This window comes from Salvia splendens, chromosome 10, assembly GCF_004379255.2.
Source record: "Salvia splendens isolate huo1 chromosome 10, SspV2, whole genome shotgun sequence".
Lineage (NCBI taxonomy): Eukaryota > Viridiplantae > Streptophyta > Magnoliopsida > Lamiales > Lamiaceae > Salvia > Salvia splendens.
This window is the reverse complement of record NC_056041.1, coordinates 6,746,316-6,758,384: the sequence shown is the minus strand read 5'-3', so window position 1 is coordinate 6,758,384 and position 12,069 is coordinate 6,746,316. Positions and strand designations below refer to the sequence as shown.

Below are 12,069 nucleotides of genomic sequence, written 5' to 3'. Positions count from 1 at the left end.
ATGATATTAAGAAGTTGAATTTGTAAATGAAAGTTAAAATAAATTAATAAATCCATTTTTAAAATTCTAAAATATCTCCAAAAACGGAGTTTTAAAAGCAAACTACTAACTGCTTTAATTTTTCTTTATATTCTTTTATTAATATGAATGACCGTGTTTTAGATTAATTTTAAATTTATTAATTAGAACTCCTTATACCCTTAAATTTGTAACTTATTTTAAAATTTTATTATTCATTTTTCAACAATTACTAAGGAAACTCAATAGTGATTTTTTCTTGAAAAAACACACAGCCACTGTTTACAGCATTGTTGCAACTCATTGCTCACACCATCAAATAAGTGGTGACAAACTATCTAAGCCTAAAGTAATTCTCTCTAAAAAGAATAAACTTTACATGAATCAATTTATGGTGTTTAAACCAGCAGCATTTAGCTTATGCTGCTGCCTATTGCATCAGTAGAAACTGCCTTTGCTGCATCTAGATGGTTTAGTCGACACGTCCCGACTAAAATCTCTGGAAGCTCCTCCGCTGAGTCTCCCTGAAATCAATCCAACGACGTTGTTTTGAAGACATTTGTAACCCGAGCTGTCAAAAATGGCCCGACCCATCGATGCATACCTGTATTACAAATGCCATTTCTATGACAAGATTGTTGAGGTATCCAAGAACGAGGCCTACCACGCCCTTCGCCACCGTTGATGACCCGAGGTCAATCCCTAACTGCGGATATTGACACGTCAGACACCACATATTGAAGATGAGTTGATAACAAGGAATTGGAGAACTGCATGGGTTTACCTCCAAGTAGTTTTTTCCGCGAAAATAGTTCATTTGAAGCGCTTGACCTACCAAACAAGACTTTCGTCCTACGCTCTGCCTTACAATCCAAGAACCCTGCGAAAAATCACCTGAAAAATGTTATGGCAACGCGTATTTTGGCAAGTAAAAACATCCATTAGATACAAATGCACCTTTGAAATGTATGGAATCAGCTTGAATCTTGAATCTCTAAAAGCATTGTCTCCATCGATGAATCGCGCCAACAAAGGCGTTTCTTTTAGGGGCATCTTTAGCATATAATATAGGGCCAAACTGCACGTAGTTGTGCCCGGAACCTGATGCCAGCCACCACCATCACAAATGCTCTGAAGTTATGTGTGAAATTTAGTGGGATGATTACCTGTATATTAATCACAAAAAAGAAGTCTGGTCTCCCCTCAGCCGCGTAGTTCTGCATTGAACTATGATCAGAAATAACATACAGATATATTTTTCGAAAAAGATAAGAGAGCGAGAGAGAGAGAGAGACCGAGACAATGCCATTACTCCTGCCAGCGAGATCATCCTCACGCTGGCTAGATTTGATCCAATCCGCTCCAACCAACTGCATCAAAGTGCCTTTTGCCTTGATCTAGAAACGGAAAGTGACAAAATCTTACTGAATTTATAGTTGCAATATTCAAGAAGCAGAGCAGCAAGGCAGTGTGATTGTGCTATAAAAGATTGTGCAACATAATTAGAAGACATTAAAAGAAACGAAGAAATAAAACGCAACCTTTTTTTGGTCGTGCAGATAAGTTTTTCCACGGATAAGGAATGAGGTAGGATCTGCTTCTGCGCAGCTACAAGGCGCTTTGAGATTTGCATCTCTTGGAAGTGTTGTGCCATAACTGCATGATAAACTTTCGCCCCAAGAAACGGATTGCAAGCCAATGTAACCTTTTTTCGGGACTGAAAAAACACACAGTGTCTTAAGTAATACTAGTACTTCAAATCATTCATTACAAGCCTCCTCATCTTTGTTCGTTTTCTTAAAGGGGCTAACCTGCAAGATCTTGCAGCCTTTTCACAAAGTTAGCCGTAGAGGATAATTTTGGTTGGCACGAGTTCTGAAATTTTCGCGTTAGAATGTCCTTGTCAGAAGCTATATAACACAGTAGAACTTAGATGGATATAAATTAAATCTGAGGTTCGAATCCAAGAGTTAAAAATACCACATAACATGAATCTGAATTCGTATTTGAAGGCCATCCTTCTTCGTAGTCCGAAGGCGCAGGAACGTCAAAAAATTCATCCCCTATATCATTCAGTCCCGAGATGCTGGATGTCCCGGAGATGTATCCTGGCGTCGCCTCGTTTGTTTCATTTTGGATCCTTTTGCAACCAGCTTCTGTATTGATCTCCTCTTCAATTTCGGGCACACCAATATCTATATTGCCTTCTTCTTTTGTTTTGTACATTTCTCTTAAGGCTGATAAAACACAACTAACAATCAAGAGGATCTGAAAAAAAAGGAGTCTCCAAAAAAAAGAAAATAAGATGCCCACTCTACCTGCAACTGTTCCAACCATACAGATAGTGACAGATCTCGAATAAGCTTTTCTGAGATAGGATTTCCAACACCTCCAATCAACCGAAAGCATGTTTCTTACAACACATTTCTTGCCTCGATTCATAGGAATGATCACGTATCCACCACCTATACCATTAACAACATACAAGAATACAATGAATACACAATAATGGGACATTGCTAGTTTGATCAACCCATATAGTATGCCAGAAGAAAGGCATCATTGTTCGGAATAACCACCACTTTCCCAAATAGACACGAACATCTTTAATACTGACAATATAAAGGGTTAAATTCACAACTTCCAAGTCAAAGCATACATTACTTTTAACGTAGGCTCGGACAAATCCATTTTGACGTTGACACTTTTTATGGAACACCGAATGGTAGAGAATCACTGCAGCAATAGCAACAAAAACTTCACAATTATCCTAAAATTAGCTTCATATCTATAAAGTTAGAACAAAAAGATTCTGGTAGAAAAGTACCATATGTGCCATCATCTTCTCTCCTCCAGTAGCGTCGCACCAGCAAGTCACGGCGCTTCATTGCCCTGCAAACAAAAATACAACATGTGGTCAGCAACTCCAGTCTGTCTTGATTGGATTTCTATGTTTAAGTCGTGGGTCTGACCAAGGTAGGCAATGCTTATATAGTTGAACGTGTACTATATCCGTATGCCCATCAAGTTGCTCGACCACGCTACCCTTGTGGAAACAAAAATCCCACCTGCAAACACACACTTGAAATGTTAAATGGATGCTACTTTTCTGAAAACCTTAGGACTCCACAAAATTTGCAAATATAGATGAAAATTAATCCAGTAACACTTAGCCTATTTGATCATTGAATTTTGAAACCATGTCCGGTGTTTACATTGATAAAACATGCTCTCAATCTCTGTGAGCTACAAAATTCGACAGTTGTGTGTTAAATTGTGCAAGACTTACTCTGTCCTTGAGGCATCTACAGCCATGACTGTGCGAAAAACAGCTTCAGGTGTTCCGTTGATGACACCAACTGCCATTATGGCTGGATGGTCGTCCCAACGCTGAATCAAAGCAAGTTCAGAATGTAAGGAGTCTAGGCATAAAATCAACTTTAAAGTTGAGATGAAAAAAATATCTACCCGAACATTGGAGTCTCTGTTTTTAGCTTCTTTGAAGAGACGTAATCCTGAACATGCCATTGTTAGAGAATGAAACATCTACGGAAACAACCATCAACTAATCAACAAATGCAGAAAGTGGAACATTACCATTTTGACAGCCAAATATTTCCCATGGTGAAGGTGCTATTACATCAGAGGTCATTGCCTCCACATGAACCGAAGATGCTGAGGTCCAATCAATAGACCTTTTTGCCATTCTTTTCGAAACACTCAAGCTGTTATGCCAAAGTTGATAAATTCCACAATAAAGCACAATAATTTGATTTTTTTAAATTCTTCAGATCAGAATATGAATTTACATATGTTAGCATAATCATACACAATGAGTCCCAAATATACTCACCTGAAAGGCTGATATTTTCGTTTGGAGCAAGACACCAAATCTACCGTCTTAACGGCAGCATCCTGCAAAGCATGGATCCACCTAGCTGCTTCTTCTGAGCTAGTTGCCCCAAGCTACAAAAATTAGAAATTCTCGTTATCATTCACCTCATAAACTACTAGATGGATAAAAACCATAACACTGTACCTTAAGCTGATCTTTATGATTTGCAGTATTATATATCGTGAAGATGAAAAATAACTGCAGCACGATAAACATCATATAAGCCTAAGGAGAAACCATATTCTGTACCTTTTGGTAACATATCAGTATAGGCAAAATGAAATGTTTTTAGGACACATACTTTCCTACGATGGCTCCCTCTTCCATTGTCCACAACACGAATGCAGGAGTCTATTATTGCCCTTCGCACAGGCTCCTGATACAAGGGCAGCGATCGATACATAAACATACTTATCCGAAGATCAAACACTAGACTCTTTCCATAAAAACCTATGACCGAAGATGTAAACACTTGTTGCTAATATCAAATGAAGCCTACATACACAAGAAAACCCAAACCCCACAAAAGGGGAAAGATACCATTGTAATCAAGCACCTTAAACTCAACTATAGCAATCGACCATTGGAATCAAACACCTTAAACTCAACTATAGTAATCACAGTGAAAGCAAATTCATTCAATTAGCTACTTCCTTCACACACACCACATGCATGCATATTAACAGAATACACAAATGACATTCAACATGTGCCACCAATTAATCCCATACATACCAAAACAAGAAAGACAGAAACATACACTAAAACACAAACATATATGTGCATGTTTGGAATGGAAATTGGGAAAAAGAGTGGGACCTCTGTGTATGAAGTGGGGATTGATTTGAAGCTGTTAAGGCAGTCATCTTCAAGAATGAAGTATCTTTTACGAGAATACTGCAACCCAATACGATTGTAACGAATCAAATGCAACCACCCCTGCATTTTCCCTTCCTTTTCCGCCATTCCCATCACCCAAAACACAAAGAAAAAATATAATTTTGAAAAATAAAAGTAAAAAAAAACAGTATTTATCGATGTTTTCCCCCTCAAATCAAGAACCCGTTTTACAAATGCCCCAAGATTGCCTTTTTCACCAAGTATACATACACATACAGAGAGATTTAGATATGTGCATGTACAATAAATAGGGGAAGACAGAAATTTTTAAGAAGGTGAGAAAAGAATTATGATGAATGACCCCCTGATTCCGCCAAAGGGAACCAGAGCATCGGTTGCAAGATGTCAGATTTTTTTTAAGATTTCGAGCTAAATTCCTATGTGCAATTTTTTCATTTCTTATTTCTTTGTTTTACTAATATATTTTGCGTGTGTCTCGTTTGAATTTAACTGATTCTGGTGATTATAAAAGGTTGTCAATTTGACCAATTTAGCGTCGATATATTCTTTTTTTTTCTTTGCAGTTTTGGTTTTATTACCAATTTTATTATGAGAAAATTATTTTTTAGAAGGAATTATTGTGAGAATGATGGAACAGTAGTCACCTTGTATGTGTAGATGGTTTACCGCCATTAATTATTTTATCTTATTTTTACTGCTAAAAATAAGTTTTGTGGCACTGCTTTTTCTTCCCAAAATTGAGATACTTATTTCATTATAGAAAACAACAATTTAGTGATTTAATAGCAGACACAATAACTATGATGCATATTCATTTTTAAATTTTAGAAGTTGCTAGAGAAGATTTTTATATTCTAAACATAACTGCTTATTTTTGTTTTATATACCAAATTATTACAATCTAAACGTCAATAATAATTATGGAAAATATTGAAAATTAAATTTTTGGAGTAGTTATTATGGTGTTGATGGCCACTTTGTAGATGTTGATTGCTCTTTCATATCTTCCAAGAATTACCAAGATCAAGGTATTGCAATCTGGCATTACTTGCCCTTTCAAGCTTTTCTTTCCAAGTCAAACCTAAATCTCACTATGATTATCTCTTTTTTATATTGTATTTGCTTTTATTTGTTGATGAAATTTTCATTTTTGAATATCTAAAAAATTGTGTGAGATAGTCCCGTAATGAGATCTATTAGAATTCAAATCCAAGTTTCAATATTACTACATATATATATCATGATTGTAATTATGTTGGTGTTTGAGTATGGTTAAATTTGAAACTTAATCAGTTTGAGGTGGTTGGATCTCACACAAAACTCTAATTTATTTATAACTCTTTGATTTGGTATTAATTATTTAAGTATAAACACGTATAAATTATAAAACCTTATACAAGTTGAAGGTGGAAAAGGTCGAACTAAAATATTTGGGATACCAGCTAATAGTTGAAGATATATTTCACTCATGTAATATTTGCAATATTAATTAAGGACCGGCTAATCTAGGTAATTTGAATCAACTATCTTCAATTCAGTTATATTAGTTCTATCAATTACTACTACTGACGACTTAGTTCATATTGAAATTCTTAAAATTGGAATGAAGTTACTCCATCCAGTTCAGTTAAATTATAGTAGTACGTACATAACCATGTTATTAAAATAGGAGATTTACCTTGTAACTTATTCACTATTATGTTATAGATATGCATAAAATTAAATATCTAATTTCAAAAGGTATTAAAAACCTTGCTAGTATTTTTCTTGGCCGGCCCCACCCTCAAAAAATGACGTATTTATTCAGGCATATTCCATCCATCAATTAAATTTCGAATATTCGATCCCTCTTTTATAGATACATGTTTACCTCTAATTTTGGTTATAACCATTGTAAAATTCTCACCCATACACACAAGTTATTGATGATTTGAAGACTATATATAAGTATATAGTATATTTCTAATACTCCGTCCCGTTAAAATAAAACGTTTTCCTTTTTGGGTTGTCCCGCTAAAAATGAAACGTTTCCCATAATAGAAACAACTCTCTTTCTACTTTTCCCACTAAAAATAAAACGTTTCCTAAAATGAAAATAACTCTCTCTCTACTTTTTCTTCTCTCTTACTTTATTCTCTCTTCATTAACTCACAAAACAACACTGCATAAAATCCCGTGACAGAAACCAAATATTTCATATCTATTGGGACGGAGGGAGTAGCATTCTTATCCATGTTTAGCTTATTGAATTAAATGGGAAAGTTTGCATAATCTCATATCTCATACCTAGGTATATTGAATTAAATGGGAAAGTTTGCATAATCTCATATCTCATACCTAGCCTACCTACTTTTCTTTCATTACAGAAAAACATAAAATTAGAAGACATTCCACTTCTTGTCCAAATGTCCTCCCAATTTTCAGTAACGCTAATATATCTAAAGAACATATTCCAATCCGTTCTAAAAAATATGTACCTTTTTCTTTATAATCCCTTTTATAAGAATATATTTTTTAAATTTTAAAACTATTTTCTCTCTAATAATACTTTAATTATTTTTTTATTATTTTATTATTCTTCACTAACAATATTTTAATTATTTTTTATTTTTATTGTATCAATTGTACATTAATATACATGCTCAATCAAAAATGCATATTCTTATAGGATTGGGATGAAACATTACGTTATAAGAGCATCCACATCTGAGAACGGATGTGGACCCGGACCCACTTTTATTACTTTTTTACTCTCTGCTCTTCCCTAAGAGCACAACACCTACATTCATGCTCTTCCGCAAGGACATGCTCAAGGGTCCCACAATTCCATTATTTAATTTAAATACTTCAATTACTAAAAATACATTAAAATATAAAAATTACATAATTAAATCCTAAAAAATAAAAAATACAAACTTAAAATCCTAAAAATTAAAAATTACATAATTAAAATCCTAAAAAATAAAAAATACATAATTAAAGGCTAAAAAATACCCCCGTGGAAGACTAGTTCTCCGGCCCTATCCCCAATGTTTGTCGGAGACTCCGTATCATTGCCAAATGTGAATCAAGTTGCTCGGGAGTCATATTTGACCTATCGGCCAAATTGAGTTGAGTCAAAAGGGTCCACAACGAGTTGGTGGAGGGTTGAGGTGGCACAAAGGGAGCGGTGGCGGATGGAGTCGCGGCGCGACGACGGTTGGCCGTCGCCTTATTCCTTCCTTGCGACCGGCGTCGGGGCAGTCCAAGTTAGCTCCAGCAAGTTGGCTAGCCACCTAATCCTCGCCGGCGTCGGATAGGGATACCGACCTCGACCGTTTGCTGGAGGAGCTGGAGGAGGATGATACGTCTCCCTTATACTTCGGATGCACACGCACCTCCTGCCAAGCCCTGAGGTACTTGAATGGTTTGTAATGTTGGGATGGTAGGTCGCCAAGGCGGCACTGATGATGTCGAGCTCGCTCCTGCCGCTCCCCGCCGACCGCTCTTCCTGCAGGTAATACCCCTGGAACTTTTGGATTTCTTCGTTGGCTCTGAAGATGGCATTGCGCACCATACTCTCATTGCGCTCGATGGTTCCAGCCGGGCGGTTTTCATTGTACCGGCGAGAGACGCGCCACCAAAACCTATCCCCGCTTTGGTTCGTGCCTATCTCCGGATCTTCGGAGATAATCAAATTGGCTTTGAATAATTGATCCATCTCCGCCGGAGTGTACACGGTGCGGACACCATGAGAAGTAGGAGTAGGAGTAGGAGTAGGAGTAGGAGTAGGAAGAGGAGGAGTTTGAGAGCCGCCGCTCCCTCCCGATTTGGGTTCGGGTGCCCACCCGTATCGCCCATCGGGGGCATCTTGGTCGTCCACTGGGTAAGGCCGGTAGCCACCGGGAACTTGAGAACCTTGGGTTTGAGGAGGGGCCGAGAATTGCGTTTCCGGACTAGAGAATGGTTGTGAGCCGAACCATTCGTGGTTCTAACCGCGGGAATCGTAGATTCGTAGGGGTGATCGCTGGAGCCGGATATTTTTTTTTTGTAAGAGTGAATGATTGAGAATTGATAAGAGAAGATGAGAGAATTTAGATGAGAATTGTGTAGTGTGGCGTGAAATTTTTTGTGTGGAAGTGAGAGTATTTATAGATGAAAATGTGAATTTTGTAGACAAATTGAAAAATAAATTAAAAGTGTGGAGAAAACGGATATAATTTATTGGGAAGTGGGAAAATATTTTTTTATTTAATTTTTTTTTAATTAAATTCAATTTTTTTAAAAAGAAAAAAAGCTGTTGGCCAATCCCGTGCCGCCACGTCAGCCTGCTCAGCGGCACAGACGTGCTTGATGCATCGAGCTGCGCCGTGCCAGCGGCAAGAGCATAGCGGCGGATAGCACACCGCCGCGCCAGTGGCACGGACACCGTCCATCCGGGAGAGCACTGTTGCGGATGATCTAATGCTCCATTATTTTAGTGGCAGACAACTGCACTACTAAATAACGACTATTAGACTATATTTTAGAGCATCCACAATGGTTTTCGCCCAGCCATAGCTCAGCCATAGCCCAACCACAAACTTCTCCTGCCACATCATCAGCACTAAAAATCCTCATGCCACATCATCAGGACAAGCATATAGCCCAGCAATAGCCTAGCCACATCACTCCTAATTATATAAAACAAATAATAATTGACAATCACACAAAATACGGAATTAAATTTACGACACAGATACGGGAAAATTCAATAATAATATTAAAATTTTAAAAAGTACATTAATTAAAAAAACACACTTCATTAAAATTAAAATAACATTACAACATCCTCATTAATGAGTTTGTCCCACATCGAAAGTGGAACATAAAACATTCACGGATGTCTCTATAAAAGAGAAACAACCAAGAATGAGTTTGTCCCACGTCGAAAGTGGAACATAAAACATTCACGGATGTCTCTATAAAAGAGAAACAACCTAGAATGAGTTTCATAAAAAAACATTAAATAAAAAAAAATTAAAAAATCCGTTGGGCGATGCGCTCGGCGATCCGGAGCCTGCAATGGTGCCGAGCGGATCGCCCAACGCCCACACATCGCCTAGCGCTAGGCGATTTTTTTTTCCGAAAACCGGCTCGGCGGTTACAATGGTTCGCCTAGCGGACCGCCTAGCGCCGGGGTTCGGCTAGGCGGTGCGCTAGGCGCCATTGCGGATGCTCTTAATATAATTTATTTTATAAAAATCTACATTTATTCAATACGGCTGATATGACTAAAAGCGGCTGATTTATTCTTTTATATATATTGTGACGTACACGAATCCACCTACTGATAATATAATAATACATCGATATCAGCCACTGTTTTATTACAAACTCTGTTCAATATTATTTAAATTCCATTAAATTTAATGGGCCTGCTAATTTCGCAGTGCCTAAATAGATTTGAATTTGGGCTTACTTAATCCAGTGTAGGAAGGAATTACAAAATTATAGTACACCCTCAATTTAATATAAAGCCCATTTTCCCCTCAAATTTCAGCTAATTCAATCAAATTCCTAGTTTGTGCGAGTGATCTCGAAATTTAACTTGCTTGTTGATGGAGAGATCGATGAGCTTTTGAATTAGTTGGAAAATTATTGTCCGTGGATATGACGGTTGCTCAAACGGCGGCGGCGGCGGCGGCGGCGAAGGAAGATAACCGATCAGTGCCGTCGAGGGCGGCTAGGGTTCAGCCATCAGCCTCAAAGTTCAAGCGCTGGGGCAGGCAATCACCGTTTCTGAGATATGGTCTTCCGATGATCTCACTCACTGTTATCGGAGCCCTAGGACTCGGTCATCTACTTCAAGGGAGGTCAGTTTGAATGTGAGTTCAGTCGTAGTTTTCTATCCTGTAATTTTAGCACAGATGTATGATTATTGAATGAATCACCCCTAAAATATGCCGGGCTCTACGCTGTTGTGTTTTTTGAATTTTACAAGTGTTATCTACCTCTGAAATTGGAAAAACCTGGAGATATATTACTGGGTGAAGATATGTGATCTAATTAGGTAGATTTTGAAAATGATATTACAGTGCAAGCTGATCCTTTATATCCTGCAATTTACTAGTTCATGATGACTAGACGAAGTTTAGGGTGCTCATGTATGAGTGCAAACTTTATAGAGCTCAAGGAATCATTTTTTGTTTCTTTTCAAGAAATTATTTGCAATCCAACTCGTTGCTCGTATATTTGATTCAAGGCACATCCAACATTTCAAGTAAGGTCCATTCTATCTGTTTAACGATTATCACCCTGTAATTGCTTGTTTCATCAAGACCTAAGCATTCGTCAGGCCAGAAACATATACTAGTATTTGCCCATGCAGTTCGGAAGATTTCTTAGATGTATAGCTGGTTTTGAAGGTTCACTCATCATGTATATTAGGATTCTTTCTGGCAAAGTGTAAGGGGGTTGCAGGATGCGTTTGGTTTGAGAAATTAATAGTTTTTGCATATCTTGGGAGGTAGTTGCTTTTTGTCCTCCTGTATAGGTTTTCTTTCTTTGGAATTGATCTACCTTTTTTGGTACACATTCATGCGATAAATGGAGATTGGTTCGGTTGGCTATCCACACTCACGTGCAACATCTTTTGTTAATTAAGGTGTATGAAAAATTGAAAAATAGAGGTGTATTTTCTGCCACAGTAGAGGTGTTCTATGTTCATCTATTGCATTTTGTTTAATGGAGCAAAACTTTTTGTTCAGCAAGGACATTGCTAAAGTGAGGGATGACCAAGAATGGGAAATTATTGAGACAAGAAAAGCACTATCACGAACAGGACCTCTTAATGCTTACAACCCTAAAAAGACATCGCTGGAGGAAGAGCTGAAGGTAACCTATTGTTGCTGGTGTATTTGAAATGTGGTATGTGCTAAGTTTTTAATTATGAGGGTGCTCTTTGTTACAGGCTGTGCAACAAATGGTTGACATAGATAATTATGAATACAAGAAAATTCCCAAGCCTAAAGAAGACAAATGAAGCTGTATTGGTGTCTTTTAGAAGGTTCGTTGCGACATTTCAAGGGGCTCGTTTCTGTATCAAACCTTAGAGTAGTCTGCCTACTCTAGTCAGCCACTTTTATGAAAGAATAAGCTTCTCATGTCTGCCTGTTTGATTTTGATCCTGTTATTGATCTAGTTACTGGTTAGTACTACATGTTTGTAGAATTTCTATTTATACTTAAAGCTTGAAGTGTTATGTAGTCACATTACTTAAATCAATTTTGGCTCTTATGAGTAGATATCGAATTGCACACTGAGTCAGCTACTTC

At 37.4% G+C, this 12,069-nt stretch overlaps 2 protein-coding genes across 3 annotated transcripts; one reads left to right on the top strand and one right to left on the bottom strand.

The window, feature by feature from the left end:
• Positions 1-224: 224 nt before the first annotated feature.
• Positions 225-5,132, bottom strand: LOC121750868 (protein ENHANCED DISEASE RESISTANCE 2-like). Of its 2 annotated transcripts, XM_042145502.1 has the most exons (20): positions 4,733-5,132; positions 4,215-4,289; positions 4,058-4,111; positions 3,872-3,984; positions 3,616-3,743; positions 3,487-3,533; positions 3,308-3,408; positions 2,991-3,086; positions 2,846-2,910; positions 2,683-2,754; positions 2,337-2,483; positions 1,999-2,255; positions 1,830-1,893; positions 1,560-1,735; positions 1,314-1,415; positions 1,185-1,235; positions 976-1,119; positions 803-898; positions 623-724; positions 225-542 (listed from the first exon to the last, which is right to left on the bottom strand). In XM_042145502.1, exons 1-20 carry the CDS (start codon positions 4,883-4,885, stop codon positions 432-434), a joined length of 2,154 nt encoding a protein of 717 aa, XP_042001436.1. In that variant the 5' UTR covers positions 4,886-5,132; the 3' UTR covers positions 225-431. The 2 variants fall into 2 exon arrangements, with proteins under 2 accessions (XP_042001436.1, XP_042001435.1); XM_042145501.1 differs by having other exon boundaries at positions 1,185-1,415.
• Positions 5,133-10,285: 5,153 nt separating this feature from the next.
• On the top strand, positions 10,286-12,037 carry LOC121750990. The gene is made up of 3 exons (XM_042145695.1): positions 10,286-10,608; positions 11,503-11,629; positions 11,706-12,037. Exons 1-3 carry the CDS (start codon positions 10,406-10,408, stop codon positions 11,775-11,777), a joined length of 402 nt encoding a protein of 133 aa, XP_042001629.1. The 5' UTR covers positions 10,286-10,405; the 3' UTR covers positions 11,778-12,037.
• Positions 12,038-12,069: the final 32 nt, after the last annotated feature.

Excerpts from the sequence above, each read along its gene's own strand:
- LOC121750868 (XM_042145501.1), bottom strand. The coding sequence starts at position 4,885 with ATGGGAATGGCGGAAAAGGAAGGGAAAATGCAGGGGTGGTTGCATTTG. Across the intron at positions 725-802 it reads GCGGAAAAAACTACTTGGAG|TTAGGGATTGACCTCGGGTC; the intron begins GTAAACCCATGC and ends CAATATCCGCAG. Across the intron at positions 543-622 it reads AAATGGCATTTGTAATACAG|GGAGACTCAGCGGAGGAGCT; the intron begins GTATGCATCGAT and ends GATTGATTTCAG.
- LOC121750990 (XM_042145695.1), top strand. The coding sequence starts at position 10,406 with ATGACGGTTGCTCAAACGGCGGCGGCGGCGGCGGCGGCGAAGGAAGAT. Across the intron at positions 10,609-11,502 it reads GGTCATCTACTTCAAGGGAG|CAAGGACATTGCTAAAGTGA; the intron begins GTCAGTTTGAAT and ends CTTTTTGTTCAG. Across the intron at positions 11,630-11,705 it reads CGCTGGAGGAAGAGCTGAAG|GCTGTGCAACAAATGGTTGA; the intron begins GTAACCTATTGT and ends TCTTTGTTACAG.